General features: G+C 52.8%; 3 protein-coding genes across 4 annotated transcripts in view; all 3 read right to left on the bottom strand.

Moving 5' to 3' along the window:
• Positions 1-686: 686 nt before the first annotated feature.
• On the bottom strand, positions 687-5,140 carry GH1 (growth hormone 1). Its single transcript, XM_032711495.1, has 5 exons — positions 5,071-5,140; positions 3,865-4,028; positions 2,708-2,824; positions 2,188-2,349; positions 687-938 (listed from the first exon to the last, which is right to left on the bottom strand). Exons 1-5 carry the CDS (start codon positions 5,078-5,080, stop codon positions 738-740), a joined length of 654 nt encoding a protein of 217 aa, XP_032567386.1. The 5' UTR covers positions 5,081-5,140; the 3' UTR covers positions 687-737.
• A 5,393-nt stretch (positions 5,141-10,533) lies between these two features.
• On the bottom strand, positions 10,534-15,293 carry CD79B (CD79b molecule). The gene is made up of 6 exons (XM_032711486.1): positions 15,206-15,293; positions 13,119-13,160; positions 11,913-12,221; positions 11,286-11,404; positions 10,974-11,015; positions 10,534-10,632 (listed from the first exon to the last, which is right to left on the bottom strand). The coding sequence occupies exons 1-6, from the start codon at positions 15,270-15,272 to the stop codon at positions 10,534-10,536; spliced, it is 678 nt and encodes a 225-aa protein (XP_032567377.1). The 5' UTR covers positions 15,273-15,293.
• Positions 15,294-18,494: 3,201 nt separating this feature from the next.
• SCN4A (sodium voltage-gated channel alpha subunit 4) overlaps positions 18,495-21,091 on the bottom strand; it is a 45,655-nt gene continuing 43,058 nt past the window's right edge. For both annotated transcript variants that reach the window (XM_032711464.1, XM_032711463.1), the window contains exon 26: positions 18,495-20,906. In XM_032711464.1, coding sequence (XP_032567355.1) covers positions 19,714-20,906 — 1,193 coding nt within the window. In that variant the 3' untranslated portion in view covers positions 18,495-19,713. The remainder of the gene's footprint in view (positions 20,907-21,091) is intronic.

Below are 21,091 nucleotides of genomic sequence, written 5' to 3'. Positions count from 1 at the left end.
TCCAGTCCCCCCAGCCCCAAGTCCACCCTCCTCAGACCCAAATCCCCCTCCAGCTCCAAATCTGCTCTTCAGCCCCCAATCCTTACTCTCTAGCCTCAAGTCCATCCCACAGCCCCAAATCCACCACTCCAGCCACACCCTCATCCCCAAATTCACTTCCTCAGCTCCAAATTTACCCCCAAATCCACTCCCAGCCCCAAAATTCTCACCACCCAGCACTCAAATCCACCCTCCTCAGCCCCACATCCACCTCCAGCCCCAAATCCTCCACCCAGCCTCAAAACCTCACCTTCCAACCTCAAATCCACTGCCAGCCCCAAAGCAACCCCCAAATCCACTCCCCCAGCCTCAAATCAACTGCCCAGCCCCAAATCTACTCCCAAATCCACCCCAGCCTCAAATTCACCTCCCTCAGCCCCACCTCTACCCCTCAAAGCCAAACCCACCCGCTAGCCCCAAATCTACCCCCAAGCCCACCCCCAAATCCACCCTGTCAGCCTCAAGTCTGCCCACCCCACCCCAAATCCTCCCCCCCCACCAGCCCCAAATCCCCCCTGTCCTGCTCCAAATCCACCCTGTCCCGGTGGCAGCTCATTCTTCCCTCTCCCACAAGAGCCTGTCCCCCCAAAAAAGCAGAGGCCTGTTGGCAGTAGCAGGTTTATTCTCCGATTTTCTCTCCTGGGAGCAGGGCAGCTGTGGCAGAGGGCCTGGAGCAGGAGGGGGATCCATCCCGGGGGTCAGACGATGCAGTTCCCCTCTCCGTAGCGCCGGCACTTCATCACCTTCAGGTAGGTCTCCACCTTGTGCAGGTCCTTCTTGAAGCAGGACAGGAGGCCGTAGTTCTTGAGCAGCGCGTCCTCGCCACGCGGGTGGACGTCGAACTTCTCGTAGGTGGGTTTGAGGATCTGAGGCCCCCGCGGGCTCCGGTCGTCCAGCTCCTGGGGGAGGATGGAGAGGTGGCAGGGCTGGGCATGAGCATCCCCAGGCTGAGCTTTGGGAGAGGTCAGGGGGGGTTTTCCCCTGTGGCAGTGCTTCCCCAGGCCGCTTTACGGTCTGAGAAATGCTCATTGAGCCTTGATGGACCTGAGAAGTGGTCACAGACCCAAGCCTGACAGAGCTCGAGAGTTTGGGCGATACTCTCAGGCACAGGGTGTGACTCTTGGGGATGGTCCTGTGCAGGGCCAGGAGTTGGGCTCGATGATCCCTGTGGGTCCCTGTGGGCTCAGCATATTCTGTGATTCTGTGATTCTGTGATTCTGTGACCTGGGCCGAGCTCCTCTTGACCTTATCAGAAACACTCTGTGCTCGCAGGAGCTGGTGCTGTCTGCCGAGCTCCTGCTTTTTTTAACAAAGTCTTGGAAACTTATTTTTTCCCCTGAATAACAACCCAAGTGGAATCATATTTTTGTTCTCAAACTTTCAAAGAAAGTCGCTGACTTGAATTGTGGCCAGGATGGACAATTCCTGTGGCTAAAGCCTCCTCTGTGCGGGTCCTATAACCAGCAGTGCTGAGTGAGACCCTTTGAGCTCTCCTGTGACCAGTGACCTCCCTGTGCTGGGGCCTCTCAGAGCCCTCAATTTTCCGTTTTGCTGCACTTGGAAGATCCCAATCCACGGGGCTGATCCCCCCACTCCTCAAGGCTCAGCCCTTCGCCTGCTGAGAAGGTCTAAAGGTATCCCAAGGGAGGATTTCCCTGAATCCCAGGGGAATCGTCCACAGGTACCTTGTCCAGACTCTTTATGTCTGTGTGCATATGCCATAGAAGATGGTAATGCTGCTTTCCTGGATTCTGATGTACTTTAGATTTGTGAGTTAGTACTGTGAGTTACTGTTGTGGTGTAGTAAATCTTGTATGAACCCTTTGCTAAATTGTTTAACTTCAGTTATGGTTTAAGTTAAATGCTGTTAAGTGCTCTTGTGCCTTTAAACCGTATTCCTTTTTATCCTTACCCTGTCCTACCCTTTTTCCTCCCCCCCCAGTCCTCCACATAGATAGTTTTGGGTTTGTTTTGATTTGGATTGATTGATTTTGGATTTTTGTCTGCTTTTCCTCAGTGTGCTTTAACCATTTGGTAAGGGGTAGAGTGAACCTTGACAATGAACTTTGTTGTGCTGTCCTTGAGAGCCAAGTGCCCCGTGCCCAGGAATTCTCTTACTCTACAGTCATGCCATGTGCTGTGACTTACCCTCATTAGAGCTTGGATCCCTTCTTCCAGGTCCTTTAGTTTTTCATACACTCTGTCTGAGGTGCCAAGAACCAGGTTGTTTGTGAACACCTTGCTTAGATACTGCACCGGGGTCAGCCAGGACTGGATGAGAACCAGGGAAAAACGAAGCAGCTCCATGTCCTGAAATTAGGACAACAAAGGGTGAAAGCTGTGTGTGGGGTGTTTGGTAGAGTGTCCTGCTCCCTCTGGGACAGCCTGGAGTGACCCAGAGATGTGTCACTGCTCCTGCAGCCTCAGCAGACAAGTTTTCAGCCTGAGAAGCACCACCCAGACCCAGGTGCTGTGCAGACAATGCTTGAGGTGAGAATATGGTTTATAATGTAACCCAGAAGAGTCCTCCTTTCTTCATGCAGGGTTTAAATAGTGAAAAAGGGAGAAGAGGGAGGAAGCACCAAAGTCCTCACAGATGGAAACCCTCTGTTCCTGCCACGAGGACTCTTCAGACAGGTCTGTGCTTGCCCTGGGGGAGAGAACTTACCGATTTCTGCTGGGCGTCGTCCTTCCCCGTGGGAGCAGGGATGGTCTCTGAGTAGCAATATGGCACCTGGGAATTTTTGTTGGTGTGTCTTTGGTCCTCTGGAATATAGCTGCGTTCCTGCAGAGACATCCCAGATACACTCAGATCTGTCACCTGTGTGCTGGAGGAGACCACAGACATTTCCCAAGCTGTCCTGCATGGTTACTCATTGGAAAGAATAAACGTGAAACACGAGGTACCTCTGGACAGGGTGGGAAACAGGAGCTTGTGTGTTGGCACAATAGTTACTGGCCCTAAAGATCTTCCTCTCATGAAGGAAAGGTGCTGAGGTGAACTCAGAACACACCTGGTACTCCCAGGGAGCAGATGATCCCCAAGGAAAGCTCTTGCCAAAGGGACATCTCAGGCCAGTGCCTGGCAGCAGCAGCCACTGGGTGGTTTTAAGCACTCAGGCTCTCCCAGGGCCAAAGGTGATGGACACAGGGAAATCTTGCAAAATATCAGTGCCACCTCCCAGCTTATCCTGTGCAGTGGGTCTTGACATGGGCAGAAATGTCCTGAGGAGGGAGTCAGAGATGGGACAGGGAGCTGAGAGGAGGAGAGAGTCTCCAGGCTGATGGGAGAGAGCACGAGGATGGCACAGCAGTCTCCCTTCAATATTAAATAGTAAAACTTAAGCATTGTACAGCTAATTAGTGCAAGATACTAACAGAGGACAGAATGGGAGATGTTCAGACTTGACAAGTGCCAAAATGTGGAGCTGGAAACACTGATTGTGTAAGTGCCTCTGAGAGCCCTGGAAAATTCTTAGAATGAAAGTACACAGAAGTTTGAGGCATTCAAACTCATCTCTTCATTTCAACCTGCTTGGCCATGACTGAGTCAATAGGCTGATCCTGACAAAAGGTTTACAGTCCACAGCTGAAATTACAGACATACACATCTAGATATGAAGCAAATACCATTTTCAGAATTTAATGCTGGACAGAAAAAGATTCTGACTACTTATAACCTGTTCTGGTGTCTCTCCACAAATTGTGGACTCTTTCTCCTCACTGAGAGCTGACAAAGACACCAACAGCAGAAAAGTCTCTGTCTCTAGGAAGTCCTACAATCCTGAGTAACAGGAGAAGGTGCCCTGAGGCCACATCACTTACAAACTGCTTGTAGGTCTCTGCAGCCAGGAGGTGAAGGTGCTGAGCCCTCAGCACAGCATTGGCAAACAGGCTGGAAAGGGGCATGGCCGGGAAGGTGGCAACTTGCTGTGGCCACTGCAGTCCCAGAGTGATCAGGGCAATGGCCAGAGGAGAAAACCAGGACCCTGCAGCAAAGCAGAGAGGAGGCTGTTAGCAGGGGACTGTGCTGAGGAGGGGGTGGCATCTGGGAATTCACTCCCAGCCTCTTCTGTCCATGCTGGCTGAGCCCTCACCTGCCTTGGTCCTTGTTGGATGCTGTGGGTGAGCTCAGCCCTCCCCAGAATCAAGGGAATCACAGAACATCCCGAGTTGGAAGGGATGCACAAGGATCATTGAGTCCAACCTCTGGCCCTGCCCAGGACCAGCCCAAGTGAAACCCTTTCACTAGACCTGCCCTCAGGGCTTGTACTGCTCTCAGTGTTTTCAGCAGCATATTTCTGCCTGGAGTCATGGCTGCTCCATGAAAACTGAGGTGTGTCCCTACAGTTTTCCCTGACACACTCGTGTTTTTCCATAGGCTTGGCCTGTGGAAAGGCAGGGGATGGTGAGACCAGGTGAGGGCCTGGGAGCATCTCACTTTAGCTGTGGTTTGATGAGGTGTCACCTTCTGCACTCACTGGGATGAGAGCTGGTGACATTCCCTGTTCTGTGACCAGCTGCTTTTGCTCTCTGGGACAGACCTGTAGGATTTGGTGACATTTGTCAAGCCTAAAGCTTTCCAACCCATGACGTTTCACACAAGTGTCCATCTGTGCTTACAAAGACCACAAAGTTCATCTCAGACAAATATCTGTTGGAGGAGGAATGACCTGGACCCTGTGGGACTTGGACATGAGAATTAGACATAATCCTGATCCCTGTCCTAAGCTTGGAATATGAGTTTTAATATTCATGCCAACATTTATGGTAATAATAACTATTATAACTGTGACTTGACCTTGTTCTTCATGTTCTCCACCCTCTCCTTGCCCCGTTTAGGCTGAAGATTAATTCATGGATTAAAGTCACACTGCAGGGGAAAATTTCATGGATTTATAAATTTCCATATTTTAATTTAGGGATAGCAAGGAGGGTATAGCTCACCACAGAACCCACCCCATTGTCATCTCCCATCACCCTACACATGCAGCAGCACTGCCAGTCCCTTAAAACTGAAATAAAATGTACCTGGAGCCATTTCTGCCTGGTGAGTTGCTCAGGTGTTCCTTGACACTGAATGTTTCCTCCTTTCATCTGGTAAAGGAAACTGTGGAGGCACCCCCTTATATAGCAGGGGGTCTGTTTAAAATGGATCTGTGTGTCCATGATCACAACAACAGCTCCATATCTTCCCATTGAATAAATGCACAAGTGCTCAGGGAGGTGTCACCTCATCACACACGTTACACACACGAGTGAGGGCTGGGGAGGTTGTTTGCCTGGGGATTAAATCAGTGTTCCATGATTTCACCATATTCTGCTGTTTATTGCAATTAGAAGTTTCCTGATCACTGCAAGACCCATCCCAGATCAGATCAGTGCTTTTACATGGTGGAATTTGTGGTGTCCACTCGATGTTCCTGCAGGGCTCTGCAGCCTTGGCCCACAGTCCGCAGGGCTGACTGGCCAGCTGGGGACACTTTGGCCTAAAGCAACTGGCAAGTTGCACCAGGGGAGGTTTAGTTTGGATATTAGGGAAAATTTCTCTATGGAAAGGTTGTCCAGGCCTGGCACAGCTGCCCAGGGCAGTGGTGGAGTCTCCATCCCTGGAGGGATTTAAAAGATGTGTGGTTGTGGCACTTGAGGACGTGGGTTAGTGGTGGCCTTGGCAGTGCTGGGGGGACAGTTGGACTGGATGGTCTTAGAAGACTTTTCCAACCCTTCTGTGATGTTTTCCTCTATATTATTTTAGCAAGGATACACCTAGATGGATATTGTCACGAGTCCTACTTCTACCAAGTTATTGCTTTCTACCAAAAAGCTGAAAGTTCAGCAAATAATTTTGCTGAGCTGGTTTGCCAAAGGTGGGACATGAAGCTGTCCTGTCCAGGTGCTCGTTTGGATCCCAGCCAGCCCACTGCAAATCCAGATGCCAGAGCTCTGGGGGGTTTCTCTCATCCTCAGCTGGATAAGGCTGTGGGAAGATCTGGTTATGAGCATCTTCCTGCTCTTGCCTGAGAAATACCTCTGGATTAAGGAGAGGGTGGGTTTGGAAAGGAAGTGGAGGAGATGGGGAAGGGACTGATGGAATCACAGAATGGTTTGAGTTGGAAGCGACCTTAAAGACCATCCAGATCCACCCCCTGCTATGGGAAGGGACACCTACTAGACCAGGTTGCTCCAAACCCTGTGCAACTTGGCCTTGAAGAGGAGAGGACACAGAACACTATCCCTGCTTTTGAGAAAAGCAAGACAGAACCTGGGATTGGCAACTCCAGTGCTCCCCACAGAGCACTGATTGCCCCAAGCTGCCCTTTTTTGGCCCTTTTTCTGGTGTTCAGGGACTGTGCCTGGTTGGGTGGTGATTTAGCTCCCCCCAGGCCCTGGGTTTGCTGTGCTCCCCAGTGTGGCTCTGGTTTCAAAGTAGCAGCATCACCCCCAGGGCAGCTGGAGCAGAGGGTGGAGAGCTCGTTAATAATCATTGGGTGTGTTCCGAGAAGCCCCCGGCTGTTGCTGCTGGAGACGTGGTGGTGTCACAGGGTAAATGTCAGTCCCTAGAGAAGAGGGAACAGTGGGTCCTGCAGTATCAGGTGTCCTGTCACCCAATAGCCAGCAACATCTGGGTGTGTTTTTGTGTTTTTCTACTCCAGATCGTGTTTAAATATGTCAATATTTGTCAGAGATGAGCAGAGCAGCAGCTCCCCAGCCCAGCCCGGGCACTGCTGCCTGTGAATCATAGAATATGCTGAGCTGGAAGGGACCCATCAGGATCATTGAGTCCAACTCCTGACCCTGCACTGGACACCCCAACAATCCCACCCTGTCCCTGAGAGCGTTGTCCAAATGCTCCTTGAACTCAGATAGGTTTGGTGCTGTGACCACTTCCCTGGGGGGCCTGTTCCAGTGCTCAAACACCTTCTGGGTGAAAAACTTTTTCCCAATATCCAACCTAAACCTCCCCCAACTCAGGTTCAGCCACTTCCTCGAGTCCTGTTGCTGGTCACAGAGAGCAGAGATCGGAGCTGCCCCTCTGCTGCCCCTCACGAGGATGTTAAAGACACAACGAGGTCTGACCTCAGTCTCCTCCAAGCTGAACAAACCGAGTGACCTCAGACTCCTCATAAGGCTTCCCCTCCATCCCCTTCCCCACCCTCGTGGCCTCCTTTGATGCTCTTTAATTGCTCAATATTTTTTTTTTATATCGTGGTACCCAAAACTGAGCCCACAGGACTGAAGGTACCACCTCGTTACTCTGTGCTCTGGCAGCGGGAGCACGGTGCTGAACCCGCGGTGTCTGTGCCGCAGCCGAGCTCGGCGGGGCCGGGCCGGGCTGTGCGGCTCCCCCGAGGCTGGGTTTGTCCCCAGCCGTGTCTGGGCAGTCAATGAGGCAGAAGCGCCGGCGAAGGCAGCGCGTGACTGCAGCGCTGGGCTGGGCAGGCGCGCCCAGGGCACGACTGCGGTTGCATAAGCGGCTCTCAGACCTCAGCTCGGCCCTTTTTCCAGCTTCCGAACGCCTGCATTTGCAACCCTAAAGCATCCCGTGTCCCCCTGTGATTTCCGAGTTCCTTTTGTTTTTTGAAAGAGGAGAAAAAAAAATGTCCCTCAGTTCTCTTCGGGTTGGGGGTTGGTCCCGTGTCCACCCACCTTACCCTGAGCATCTAAACAAGTGAAAACAGCTTTCCTTGCTCCCTGGATTCTGGTGACCTCCAGCCTGGGTGGCTGTGTGGGGAGGACCTTCCCACCCCGATGGGTGAGCACAGCCAAGTGAATCCTGACCCAGGAGCTGCTGCCAGCCCAAAGCCCAGGCTCTGCAGAGCTTTTAGGAGATGGGTGATTACCTCTGCCAGCTCACTGCTCTGAAAATAAATTCCATTTCGGATTTATTTGCTGCAGCTGGAGCTGCTCAGTTTCCCTGAATCCATCTGAAAAGGTGAGGCTGAAAAGGTCCGGGATTGCAACCCTGTCTGTTTGCCTGAGGATCCCACTGGTGGCAGGGAAACAGGGATTTCTGCTCTCTACAGTCACCTAGAGGGAGGTTATAGGCAGGTGGGGGGTCAGTCTCTTCTCACAAGAACGAGAGGAAATGGCCTCAAGCTGTGCCAGGGGAGGTCTAGATTTGTTATTAGGGAAAATTTCTTCCCCAGAATATTTGTCTGGCCCTGGCACAGCTGCCCAGGGCAGTGGTGGAGTCCCCATCCCTGGAGGGATTTAAAAGCCCTGTGGATGTGGCAGTTCAGGACATGGGTCAGTGGTAGCCTTGGCAATGCTGGGGGAATTGTTGGACTCCATGATCTCAAAGGGCTTTTCCAACCTAAATGATTCAGGGATTCTATGATAGAAATCAGGACAAAACACAGAGACTGGATTGTATATACTGACATGTATTTATTTACATTAAATGCATTTTAAACACAGACCTATCTCAATACAGAATGAAGCCAAACCACATCTCTAGGCTCCCTAGAATCTAGTCTAAGCATCTAAAATAAACCAGTAACACCACAGAAATATTGGTTTACTTCTGACATTTTAAAGGAAGCCAAAGCCTCTGGAGCAGCAGAGCAGAACTGGTGTCACTGAAACTGCTTTTGACACTTGTGGTTCCTTGCCAGCTGCAAACAGCAGATTCTCCTTATTTTTTGTATTACTCAGCTCAACCAGTTGAATTAGTTGCATACATAGAGCTGAGGAACCCCTTGGGAGCTGGGAAGGCCAGAAAATATGCCTTCCTCTTCCATTTGGAAAATGAAAGCAGGGGATGGAGGGATGAGCTCTGCTACTCCTAAAATCTTGGTAAACATGGAAACCAGGAACAGCCAGTTCTTTTCTCTCACTGTGAATGCTCCTTTCTTTAAAAAACCAATTTAATAAGTAAAATATGTTTAAGCAACTTTTATATACATGTGGTGGAACTAGTTCAGGGTAGTTTTATTCAACTAGTAAAAATCAGTTTCAAAATGCTGGTTTTGTGCTATTTAAACAGAATTCCAGTTTTCCATGGAGGTGGTTTGTTGGTAAACAAGAACCATCCCGTTCCTTCTGAAAAGCCCTGTTTGCTCATAATTTTACCTTCCTCTGGCTGTTTTGGGGTGTGGAGCAGTTCCAGCTGCTTCTTGGAGGCCCAAAAGTTGTGAGCCATAGGGGCATGGGGGCCCTGGGCTCTCCGAGGGTGACAGCAGTTTAAGCCACAACATTCTTGTCACCCCCTTGTGCTGTCTCCTCCAGCCAACCCCTCTGGCTCCCCAGCCTTGGTTTAGGTGCCCAGCTGGCCCTGAGCCCACCCCCCCTGCAGCTACTGCTGCTGTGCCAAGATAGTTTTATTAACAAACCCAATTAGCACCGCTCTGCTCCTCTCCAGATGGTTTTTAGTCTCTCCTGCAAGACCAGAGGCAGCCACGAGTGGAGCTCCTGGCTCTGGGCCCTGTTCTCATGCTTTGGATCCTGGAGATGCTCCTTTCCATCCCTGCCCACCCTCAGGGTGACGTTTGAAGGGGTGAAGTTTGGTTTCTAGCTAAGCTGGACCCATGAAAAACTGCTCCTTGTTCCCAGGGCATCCCAGGGCACTGGCACCAGGCTTATGGGACAACCTTAGACCATGCACAGCAGGATGGAGCAGGATGAGGTTTATCCATTACCTTTATTAGGGCTTCAAAATGCAGTTGGAGGTTTGTGTCCCACAATTTACAGCTTTCCTGTAGGTTCTGAGGCCACATGTGTCCCTCACCATGGGGTTGTCCTTGTGACATGGGCCAGCTCTTGCCTGGGGAGGAGCAAGCCTTTGGCTGAGACCTGTCTCCCCAACTTCCCTTGTAGTCTTTGGGGAGAAAGAGGTGCTTTTGGAGGCTCCTCCATCTCAGATATCTGCCAGCTTGGCCTGTGGACACATCCACGACTTGACAGACAGTTAAGAGTGGCCCAAAAGTCACTTCTCATAACACTCACACGGTGCTGCACACCTCAGCTCCTCTGCCAGGGCTGCAGCAGGGGCTCACAGCCCAGGAGGGTCCTTGCAGCTGGAGATGGGTCATGCCTGGTCCTCTCCTTCCCGGGGATGGTGGGACTGGAGGACATCCACTTTCCCCCAGTACTTCCATTGCATTAACCATGCAGGAACTCAGGTCTGGGCTGTGGGGCTGCCTGTGGTGTGGGGCTGCCCAGGTGTGGTGGGGCTGCCCGGGTTGTGGGGCCATTTTGCTGCTGGGGGGATCACAGATAGCTCCTGATTTCTACACAGGGGTTCATTTCTAGTTTAGGGGTTCATCAGTGGGGCGGGGACAGCGACAGCCGGGGCAGGGCAGCCTCCTGTGCACAGCAAAGCGAGCGCCCGAGGGCAGCAGGATCCCAGCCCCGTGCAGGGCTGCTGGAGGTGGTTTGCAATCCCAGGACTGCAGCCCGGGATCCAGGTGCCCGGCAGAGCTGTGGTCTGGGGGATCCGCCCCCACAGGTCCTGGCAGGGTGTTGGTGCCGGCCTGGCCGTGGGTGCAGGAGCCCTCACTCTTCACCCGGGTGCTCCCCAACTGTCCACTTGGCCTTCACGTCCCGGAAAGGAGTGATGTCCTCGTAGGTGGCCATCTGCTCCACCTCCAGCCCCTGCACAGATAAGAAGGAGGTTGAGACGTGGCAGGAGGACCATGGTTCCATCCACAGCACATCCCCCCCTTAGGACCTCCAAGTGGGGATCCATCTCCAGGCTGTTCTCCCCAAGACTGGAGCAGCTTCTGGCAGGGAGAAGATGGAGACATGGCTGGCTGTGCTCTGAGCTTGGCTTGGTTCTACGAGCGGCTCTTTATGGCTGATGTGAACTTGGGAGGAAGGTTCCCAAGGAAGAAGGCTACAGGGGCTGGTGACACCCAGCAGACACCCAGCAAAGGCACAACTCCCTGTTTCAAGGCCCAGGTTGATATTAGAAAGGTCCTTCTGTAGTTAATTACCTCATAGGTGTGGTCCTCCTCTGGGCCTTTCTTGCCTTCACCCTGTGGAGAGGAGAGTCACAGGTTGGTGTCAGCACCCACCAGGATCCCCTGTCCCCAGCCTTGGTCCCCCAGGCCAGGTCCCACCACTTCCACAGGCAAATCCACATAGTCCCACACAGCATTTTAGATGCCTGTTTTCCCACTTTAGCCCCAAAATTGGTGCTGGTCCATCCCCATCCCCCTCACTGTCCTGCCCAGAATGGACACTGCTGTGAGCACCACAGTGGCACAGCTGGGGACATCTCCACTGCTGGAGACACTGTCACTTACTTTGTCCAGCAAGAGGAGTATGGGGATGCTGATGAAGATGACAAGCAGGATGGACTGGATGATGATGATGGCATCTTTCAGAGTGTTCCTGTTCTGGATCTGCTTGAGGCTGCTGTGACCTGGGAGCAATATCATGGGGAGAGCCCAAGTCTCACCTCTGTGCCAGACTCCCAGGGACTGGGGATGAGCTCGCCATGGCCACAGGTTGGTGTGTCAGCAAGGGTGGGTGGAGGGACCAGGATGACATGTCCTCCAAACTGGGAGAGACCAGAGCACTGTAAACTGCCCCCAGGATTGGCATCAGGGACCATCTCTGGGATGAGACAATTTGGGCAGAACCCACCACTGGCCAGGAGCAGGATAAATCTGATTTATTAGAGAAACGTGGTCCCTGGGGTGTATTTTTGCAGGATGGGCATGCCAGGGCAAACCAGGGAGGGTTGTCCTGCTGTTTGGCTGGCAATGAGGAACCACGTGGTGCCATGGAGCAACAACCCACGGTTGTATCTGAGGGGTCCCACCAGCACAGGCAGAGGTGGGTGTGTAGGAGCCTGATGTGGGGTTCACATGGAGGTGGAAGGGTGAGAGGAGGAGGAGAAGGAACATTCCCTGGAAGCTCCCACTCACCCAAGACTCGGAGCTTTGTCCCACACGCATGCAGGTCCTTCTTCTCCAGGACGTTCTTTCTGTCACACACGTAGATTGCACTGTCCTCAAAGGTGACACTGAGGATGGTGAGGTTGATGGAGGTGTCTGTCCTGTTGATGGTGTACTGGGAGGTGTTATCATCCAGCCCACAGATGTTCTCACTGTCCTCTGCTGTCTTGTACCACTGCATTATTTCGGGGTTGTCGGAGTAGCAGATGAAGTAGATGGGCATGTTCTTCTTGACCGCCACGTACCGTGGGTGCTGGTGCACGGAGGGGCACACACTGCCTGCAGGGACAGGGGCAGTCACAGGTCTGGCACCCACGAGAGCCCCCAGTATCTCCCACATCAGGAGCTCCCCACTTTCATGGATTATACTGCTCTTGAGCATTCAGCTTTGGTTTTGAATTATCTCTGTCTGGGATAGTGGTCATGGCCCCAAACCTGCCAGAGCTCAAGGATTGCTTGGGCAATGCTCCCAGGCTCATGGTGGGATTTGGGGTGTCGTGTGCAGGGTCAGGAGTTGGACTTGATCCTTGTGGACCCAGGATCATCTCCCAGCTCAAGATATTCTGTGATTCTCTGAAATTGGAGCCTTTTGGTGGAAACACACTTTTAATGGAAACTCCATTTTCTGTGGGAATGGCTTCACTCCAATACTTCGGTGCTGCTCCCACCACTCTCTGTGTACATCCTGTTAATCCCAGCTCCCAGATTACAGCCAGTGCTGGCACCACAGAGCATTGCTGGGACAACCCCATCTCCCCATCTGACTTCTCTCAGACTTCCACATTTTTTGCGTTTTGCTTTATTTTGTTTTTTTTTTTTTTTTTTTTTTTTTTTTTTGCCATGTTTTGGTCCCAGAGTGGTGAGTTTGAGGGCTCCTTTGAGTTGCAAACTTCATGCTTAGAGCCCTATGGGGGGGAATGGCACAAGTACTGTGGCATGAGCCCAGTGCCTGGCGCCAAGGAAAGGCTTATTCATGCAACATTCTCTGCAAATGCAGAGGGAAAACGTGTGGGTGCTTAGGAAAGACAAAACAGATCTGGCTTTGTGGAGGGAGAGGAAGGTGCGGGGCTGGGGATGTGCCATGGAGGAGGTCACAGCCTGCAGGACCGTGGCCAGTGGAGGTGGGAGGGACCCTGGGGACACACAGGGGAGGAGCCCAGTGGGTCTGAGCCGTACCTGTGCTGTTGCTGGTGTTGTTCTTGTCTGCTGAGATCCCACCTGCAAGACAGAAGAAGAGCCCTGAGATAATGGCCAGGAGCTCACGGAGGGTGTCCCCCATGGAATGGCATGAGCCATGGGTCCTTCGTACCCACTCCATATGGAGTGGAGTGCTGGGGAGCATCAACAGAGCCCTGCTCAGGGGACATGGGGCAGTGCAGATTTGGGTACAAACCCTTCTGTTTCCATCCTATCTCCTGAATCTTCTGCAGGTTGTTTTTGGGTTGACACCCCAGTGAAAATCGCCTTCACTATTAATGATCCCGAGGCTGATGCCTCTCTGGAAGGGTCCAGACACTCATCCCTCTCTATTTACACTCTGAATCAAACAGAAACACTTCCCCTGCTGGGACTTCCCTGGATTCGGAGCCCTGTGATGCTTGGGGGGGTTCTCAGACCCTGTGACCACACGGCCCCTCGGGACCAGGGCTGTGGCTGGAGCTGTGGGGTCTGCGATGCAGCGCAGGAAGCGGCGTGAGGTGGGGACCCCCCCAGCCCCCATGGGTGCCTCTGCCCACAGCTCCAGTGCCCCTGTGCCTCAGTTCCTCTTGCTGCAGCTGCGCAGGAAGCACCAGCCCTGTTTACTGCCCCGCTTCAGTGCCCACTCTGCTTCTGGTGAAGATTTGCCAAATCTCACTGTGGAGGAGCTGGCATGGAGGTGGGGGCTGCACCACCTCCCAGCACACTGGGGCAGCTGCAAACCACCCCCCCAGAAGAAGAAGAAGAAGAATACAAAGAAGAAGAAGAGAGGTTCAATTCCCCAGCCCGAGCTTCACCTCAACTTATGCCACCTTGTTGCAGACCTCCTGCCCCAGGCACATCCTGGCTTGGCCCTGGGCCCCTCTCCCTGCCCCACAGCCCCTTCCAGGTCTATGCTGCCCTGTTCACCTCCAGCACTGACATCTCTGCAGGTGAACTCTCCCTTCCAGCCCCATTTCATTTTTTCCAGGATGGGGAGATGTGCCTTGACCAGGCTGTGTGCTGGGTACGTGTCCCTGTCACCTATGGTGCCACCAGTCAGCGAGACACAGGGCTTTGTTCTCCGTGTTCTGTTGGTGTTTCTAAATGAAGACCAGGCTGGCTCCTCACCCTGAAAGTCCTCACACCCTTCCAAAGCAGGAGTTCTGTTGCAGCCACAGGTGGGCTGAGCTTCCCCTTTCCTCCCCTGAAGTCACCATGAGAACCACGTTGAAACCCTGCGACCTCAAATCCCTACTGGACTTGTGTGGCCAACACAGAAACACTTTAAATGCCCTTCCTCCCATGGGCTCAAGTTTCCCCTGCCAAGGAATCTGTGTGGGATCTGCTGCAGGTTCTCGTGGGTGTCCCTGCAGCAGGCAAGGGGCGATGGAAGGGGACAGGAGTCATGTCCTGGGTTTAGCTGCTGCTTCTCCATGGGGATGCCAAAGGGAACAGCACAGGGATGTTCACACAGGGCCCACAAATCTCCCCCAAAAGCCGTTTTCCTCCTATTTCTCCTCTACTCCCAGGCACTGAACCCCACAGAGCAAAGGGCTGTGGCTTGGCCATGGCCTCAGTGATGTGCCTGCCCCATCTTCAGGTCTTTGAGAGCAAAAAATAGTTAAAAAGACCACAACAACCCTTCTTTCCTGACAGCTGCAACCACAGCCAGGCAGGCCCTGAACCCGCTTGGCACTGGGCTCCTGCCAGAGCCAGCTGACCAGCCAAAAACGTGCCCTGTCTCCACACCCCAGTGGGAAGCAAAACCTAAAACCTGAGGCGGGCGTTAAGTCCTGAGCACTGTGTGTCCCCCCCCAGGCTCTGCTGCACCTGGGAGGCTTCCAGCCCAGAGCAGGACTGAGAGAGGCCAGAGCAAAGCTTAAAACTAACTCAGGGAAAGGCAGGGTGAAGCCCCCAAGCAGGGGACACGTGCCAGTGCATCCCCTGGGCACAGAGTTCATGCCAGTGCATCCCCTGGGCACATGGTTCATGCCAGTGCATCCCCTGGGCACAGAGTTCATACCAGTGCATCCCCTGGGCACACGGTTCCTCGCTCTGAAGTGCAAACCCCCTTTGATGCCTACCTGTGACCAGAGCCAGCAGCCAGAGGTTCACCTGGAGCACCCAGAGCCTCATGCACAGATCAGCCATGTTTCACCCCACGGGGCAGGGAGACACATCCAGCCTTTGCTTCTGCAAAACGCAGCGGCTGCTCCCGCCGGCCCGGCCCCGGGACCTAAAAATGGCAAAGCTGCTGCTGCGCGAGACGGCCCCTTTCCTGCTCATGTAAATCCTCCTGCTGGGGACTTTCCCCTCGGGGCTGGTTTTGAATGCAGTGCAGACGCTGGGCCAGCAGGTGCCTTTGCCCTGGGCACTGTCCAGCCCCGTGTCCCTGGGCACTGCCCATTCTCGTGTCCCCGGGCACTGTCCAGCCCCATGTCCCCAGGCTGTGCCCATCGTGGTGCTGATATTTGATGGAGGTGACCAGGACTGTTGTGGATCTGCAGCAGAGCTGGAGAGGAGCCCTGGCTGCAAAGCCCTTTGTGATGCCAAACCTGGGATGAGCACAGGGGATGAGTCCAGGGAGCAGGATGTGACTTCTTCCCGGCCATGTCCCTGGGGGATAGAGGATGGAGGTGACCTCCAGGGTTTCCCCCAAGCTCCAAAGATCCCCTCCAGGGTGTTTGGCCCTTCAAGTGGTGGGCAGGGGTTGATGTTGGCCCAGTTGCCAAGAGTTGGAGCAGGGGTAGGAACAGAGGATGTTTATGGAGTTAATTATGGATGTACTTATGGATGTACTGCCATCGCTGCACCCCTGCAGAGAGTCCCTGCAGCTGCCCTTCCAGGGAAAAGTGGAATCCAGAGTCATAAAATCATGGAAGTGTTAAGGTTGGAAAAGATCTTCAAGTCTAGCTGTCGACCCATGTTCACAACTAAATCATGCCCTCAAGTGCCACATCCACAGGTTTTTTAAACACTTCCAGGGAGAAGAGAAGGGGGGAAGAGATGGCCAAAATAAGGTCTCACCTCCCTGGCCACCAGCCATGCCTGAGTGTTGTGGGTGCTTCACACCCCATTTTCCATGACCAAGACCCTTCTCCATGAATCCTTTGGAGACAGACCGACCCTGGGGAAGCACAGTGAGGCACCCCAAGGTGAATTTTGATGCACGACGTGATTTCCCTCCGTGCTGTGCCCCCTGAGCTGCAGCACTTTAGTGGCTGCAGGTGAGCACTGAGCTGTGACTTCAAGTGAAAAACACCTTTGGGTCTTTTGCCAGTCGTGTTGGTCCCCAGAGTCTGGGTGCCACTGCCTGGGGCCTCCCCAAACCTTCATCTTCTGCAAGTTTGGTGGTTTTTTTTGCCAGTCCCGAGCATCCGGCGGATGCTGGGAACCAGCTCGAGCCTCACCTTGTGTGCAAAGGGACAGAAAAGAAGAGAAATAAAGTTTTCCAGAGAAATACTGGCTCCGTGAGGGAAAGAGGGATGATGGGAGGGGTGCCTTCTCCTGGCACTGCAGGAGAAGGGGCTGTGTCGCTCAGTCCCTGCTGCCATCACCCCCTGGGTCCTGCTGGAAGAGCAGAGTCTGGCCGTGACATCCCAGCAAGGCAAAGGCAATGGGATGCCCACGTGCTTGGTGGGCACTGGAGGGGGTTTTAGCAGGCTCTGGGGCTGGAGATGGGAGGTGGGATGCTGGAAGCACCTGGGAAAGCCCGGCAAGGTAAAACCAGGAGCAGAGCACAAGCTAAAGAGGGTTTGCAGTGACAATGGCCAAATCACCCACTGCACTGCCTGGGGGCTCCTTGGCATCCTGGAACAGGCACAGACCTGGGCTGGAGGGGCTTGGTCTCCCCTGGAAGTCCCCTGTGTTTGCAGTAACATGTGACAAGGGATGCAGAGGGTCCTGTGTCCCCATGCCTCCTCTTCTGGACCACCCTGACTCCATAACTCACAGTCCAGAGCCACTGCCGGGCAGCTGCACCTTCACCAGCCCGTCCCTATTCATCAGGGTTTGGGTTTCACCACTGTCCTTTCCAGGGCTGTGCCACCTCCCTGCTCCAGCCCCCTGGCTGCGTTGGTACCACGCTGCTCCCAACTTGAATTACACCAGCCCTGGGACGAGCTGTTCCAGCAAGAGCAAAAACACAGCCATGCCGTGTCCCTCGGGGATGTCACCGAGTCCCAGAGGTGTCTCCTCCTCCAGCCACACACTGATGCAGGAACCTCCTTCGCCCACCACTGCCTTCTCCCCGTGATGCTGACCTGCTCCCACATGGCTGCTGGGGGGGGGTTGGCCCCACAGAGCCTGCCATGGGGCAGCTCAGGGGGTCTGCATCTCCTCCAAGCCCACCCCTCTCCTTGGAACCTGCAGCAGCACCTCCTGTAGCTCCCAGAGTTGGGTTCATCGCTGTGAGCACTGAGGGCTCCAGGGGATGGATTTGTCAGCAGAGCAGAAGCTCTGGGGGCTGGGTTGGACGTGCCTGGGGGTCTCTAGTGCAGGATCAGACCACCAGGCTCTACTGAGGATGGCAGGTCCAAGGCCAAGCCTTGGAGCAAAGGGAGGGGCTGTTCACCCCTCCCAGCTCAGGGAAAACATTTCCCCCCTCTAACACACCCCAATGCACTTGGTATCGTAATAACAGATCATTTACAGTTGTTTATTTTAAGAAATGTACAAAGTAAAACAGCTTTAGCTCACACAAATCCTGCTCTGTGGCACTTTTCCCATCACTGACGACACGTACGTACAAGCAGCATCGATTGTGAACCACAACCCGGGCTGGGAACCGCCGTGCCAGGGATGCTTCCCACAGAAACGCTGCTGACACCAGCTCAGGCTCCTGTTCCAGGGAGCAACAACACAGAAAAGAAAGCACAAGGCTATGGGATGACACGTGGGTAGAAGCAAGCTCAGCACCGCTCCTGGCCAGCCTGAACGTGGGGCATCCGGAACGGCTCAGTGCCCAAATCAGCCCGAGAAAAGAAATTAATTAGAATCATACAAAAAAGACAGACCCTTTGGTTTCAAGAAACAGCCCTTGTTTTAAGTGGAAGAGGTTTTGGTTCGTGGTTGTTTTTGATCTCATGAGGCTTTTTTTTTCCCCTTTTGAAGGCAGAAGGTGGTCAGAGGTGAACTCGGGGCCTTTTGTGTGTTTTTTGTAGAATCATGGAACGGTTTGGGTTGGAAGGACCTTAAAGCTCATCTTTAATCTAAAGTTCCAGCCTCCTGCCATGGGCAAGGACACCTCCCACTAGACCAGGTTGCTCCAAGTTCCATCCAACCTGGAACTGAACATTTCCAGGGATGGGGCATCCACAGCTCCTCTGGGCAACCTGTGCCAGTGCCATTTTGCTTGGTTTTCTTTCTTTTTGACCACCTGTTTAAAGAGCAACAAACCTCTTTTTCCCACAGGAAAACACTCCTCTACCCAGAGATTTCCTGGTAAGGACCTGAATGGCCCCATCCAGCTCTACAGAGAACCCAGCACGTGCCACAGGATCCTCTCTGGAGTCCCAGCCAAGGGAAGGAATCTCTGCTTGAGGATTTTGGGATTCACACCCTGGTAGGAGCATTCATTGCATTGAACCCCCCGGGGCTTGTGTGGGATTTAAGGGACCCCATTGAAGCAGCTCATGGAAAGGATCATCCAAACACCTGCTCCGATCCCTGGGGGTCCATCTCCTTAATTAACACTAACGAAGAGGACATTGGGAACGCCAATCAAGAGCACTCCAACAGGACATTTCCTCTTGCAACGGGGGTAGAAAAAACCCTAGAAGGTTTTGTCACAGAGACTGGGGATTCTTGGAGGAGGTTTTCCAAACCCTGCCTTTGCCCATTGCTTTCCTGTCACAAAATCTGGATGAAACAGGAAAACAGAGAAAAAACATGACTATGAATAGTGTTTACATTCGTATCATAGAGCCCTGAATGATTTATGGTTTCAACGCATATTCAGAGACCTCAAAAACCTGATATTTAACCCTGAGAACATTTCTGCAGATGCTTTGTTTTGGCTATGCAAACCAATTTTTAAGACATAATTGCACTTTCTCTGTAGGTAACAAAAAAATAATCATCAAGCTTATTCAAAGGTTCAAAAGAAAGGTGCTACTTTAAGACTTTGGAGATTTTTGTTCACAAAACCTTTTGTTTTCTGTAATTATTCTTAATGTTATTTCACTTGGCTCATCTTTCACTGGTTGCTTGGCTGCACTCTGGAAGAATAATATACAAGAAAATCTCTTAATTGTGAAATAACGTTAATAAATAATTACCTTAAATGTACATACTCTTTTGTTAATGTCTGAAAAACATCGTTACCGTGATGAGATCATTTCAAAACTAACATGTTTCTCTTTCACCAACAACAGCTTTCACATTCAATTCTCATAAGAAAAATAATTAAACTCTTTGCAAGTGCAGTGAGCTGGAAAACCCGGGAGGAGATCCTGCTTCGAAAGGTGGCTGCTTGAAACATCTGAAATTAGCTCAATATATAAGATCTAGTGATCTGTGCATGGAAGAGCTCTTGGGCAGGAGATACAAATGAAGCCTCTTCAGGCTGGGCCAGAGGTGGAAGCTCCTTCTGTTACACCAGCGACTCCTTCACCACGCGCTCCTTCCCCCAAGCTTTTGCTTCCTCAGGAGCATCTCGCGTCTCTGAGCTGGGAATGGGCTCGAGGCCAATGGCAGGGGTTGTCTCCACCTCTGTCCCACTGTTCCCATAGATCTCCTGCATTTTGGTGGCAATCAGACCCTCCTTCTCGGGCGCATCCTCGCCCAGGGCGTCCTCGTCCTTGCTCTGCCTGTACATGTAGGACGCCTGTTTCACCGAGCGCCTCAGGAGGTACCTCCGGAAGGCCCTCTGGATTTTGGTGGCACACACTTCCTCGTGTTTCCTTTTCAGAGTGGTGGTGATGGGCTCATAGGAAACCTTCGAGGGGTTTGCAGCCATGAACTTCTCCTCCATGCTGGCCTTCAAGGCATCCATCTCTCCTGAGTCTCCCAGCACCTCCTTAGTCAGGGCAAAGAGGATGTCCAGGCAGTGGATTTTGTCCCCAGCAACCATTGGGAGATCCATGGTGATTAGTTTGATCTTGTTTGGCTTGGGAATCTTCAGTGGCTCCTGTAAGGTGTCCACAAAGTCAGACAAGGTGCTGTAGGCGATGAATTGGGTGGCATCCGGGTCGAACTTCTCCCAGGTTTCATAAAACATCTCAAAGTCGTCCTCGCAGAGGGGCTCGCTGCTCTCCTCCGTGGCCACGTTGAAGTTCTCCAGGATGATGGCGATGTACATGTTCACCACGATGAGGAAGGAGATGATGATGTAGCTGCAGAAGAAGAAGATGCCGATGGAGGGGTTCCCACAGTTCCCTTTCACCGAACTTCCAGGGTTTTCCAGCTCGGGGTCGCAGTCTGGGGGGCCGCTGTTCAGGATTGGGTTGAGGAGCCCGTCCCACCCTGCTGACGTGGTGATCTGGAAGAGGCAGATGATGCTGTTCCCGAAGGTTTCGAAGTTGAAGATGTCATCAATCCCCGACTCCTTCTTCACGTAGGCAAAGTTGGACATCCCGAAGATGGAGTAGATGAACATGACGAGGAAAAGCAGGAGGCCGATGTTGAACAGGGCAGGCAGGGACATCATCAGAGCAAAGAGGAGAGTCCGGATGCCTTTTGCCCCTCGGATCAGCCGGAGGACACGGCCAATCCTGGCCAGCCTGATGACCCTGAAGAGAGTGGGTGACACGAAGTACTTCTCAATGATGTCGGAGAGGACGATACCTGGGAAGGGATGAAGGAGAGGTGAGTCTGCCCTGCTCTGCAGCCACCATCATGTGCCAGAGCTGGGCAGACACAGGGATGTGAGGCCACCCCTGATGGCACACAACACTCTGCTCCTCTGGGGACAGAGGGGCCATATAAAAAAATAAACTCTGAGCACAGGGTTGACACAAGGGTTAAACACT

Source organism: Chiroxiphia lanceolata, chromosome 26 (assembly GCF_009829145.1).
Source record: "Chiroxiphia lanceolata isolate bChiLan1 chromosome 26, bChiLan1.pri, whole genome shotgun sequence".
NCBI classification, from domain to species: domain Eukaryota; kingdom Metazoa; phylum Chordata; class Aves; order Passeriformes; family Pipridae; genus Chiroxiphia; species Chiroxiphia lanceolata.
Note: the sequence above shows the minus strand (reverse complement) of the source record. Positions and strands in the feature narration are given on the sequence as shown.

Excerpts from the sequence above, each read along its gene's own strand:
- CD79B (XM_032711486.1), bottom strand. The coding sequence starts at position 15,272 with ATGGCTGATCTGTGCATGAGGCTCTGGGTGCTCCAGGTGAACCTCTGG. Across the intron at positions 11,405-11,912 it reads GACAAAGCTCCGAGTCTTGG|GTCACAGCAGCCTCAAGCAG; the intron begins GTGAGTGGGAGC and ends TATTGCTCCCAG. Across the intron at positions 11,016-11,285 it reads TACTCCTCTTGCTGGACAAA|GGTGAAGGCAAGAAAGGCCC; the intron begins GTAAGTGACAGT and ends TCCTCTCCACAG.
- GH1 (XM_032711495.1), bottom strand. Across the intron at positions 2,825-3,864 it reads CAGAGACCTACAAGCAGTTT|GAACGCAGCTATATTCCAGA; the intron begins GTAAGTGATGTG and ends ATGTCTCTGCAG. Across the intron at positions 939-2,187 it reads GGATCCAAGCTCTAATGAGG|GAGCTGGACGACCGGAGCCC; the intron begins GTAAGTCACAGC and ends ATCCTCCCCCAG.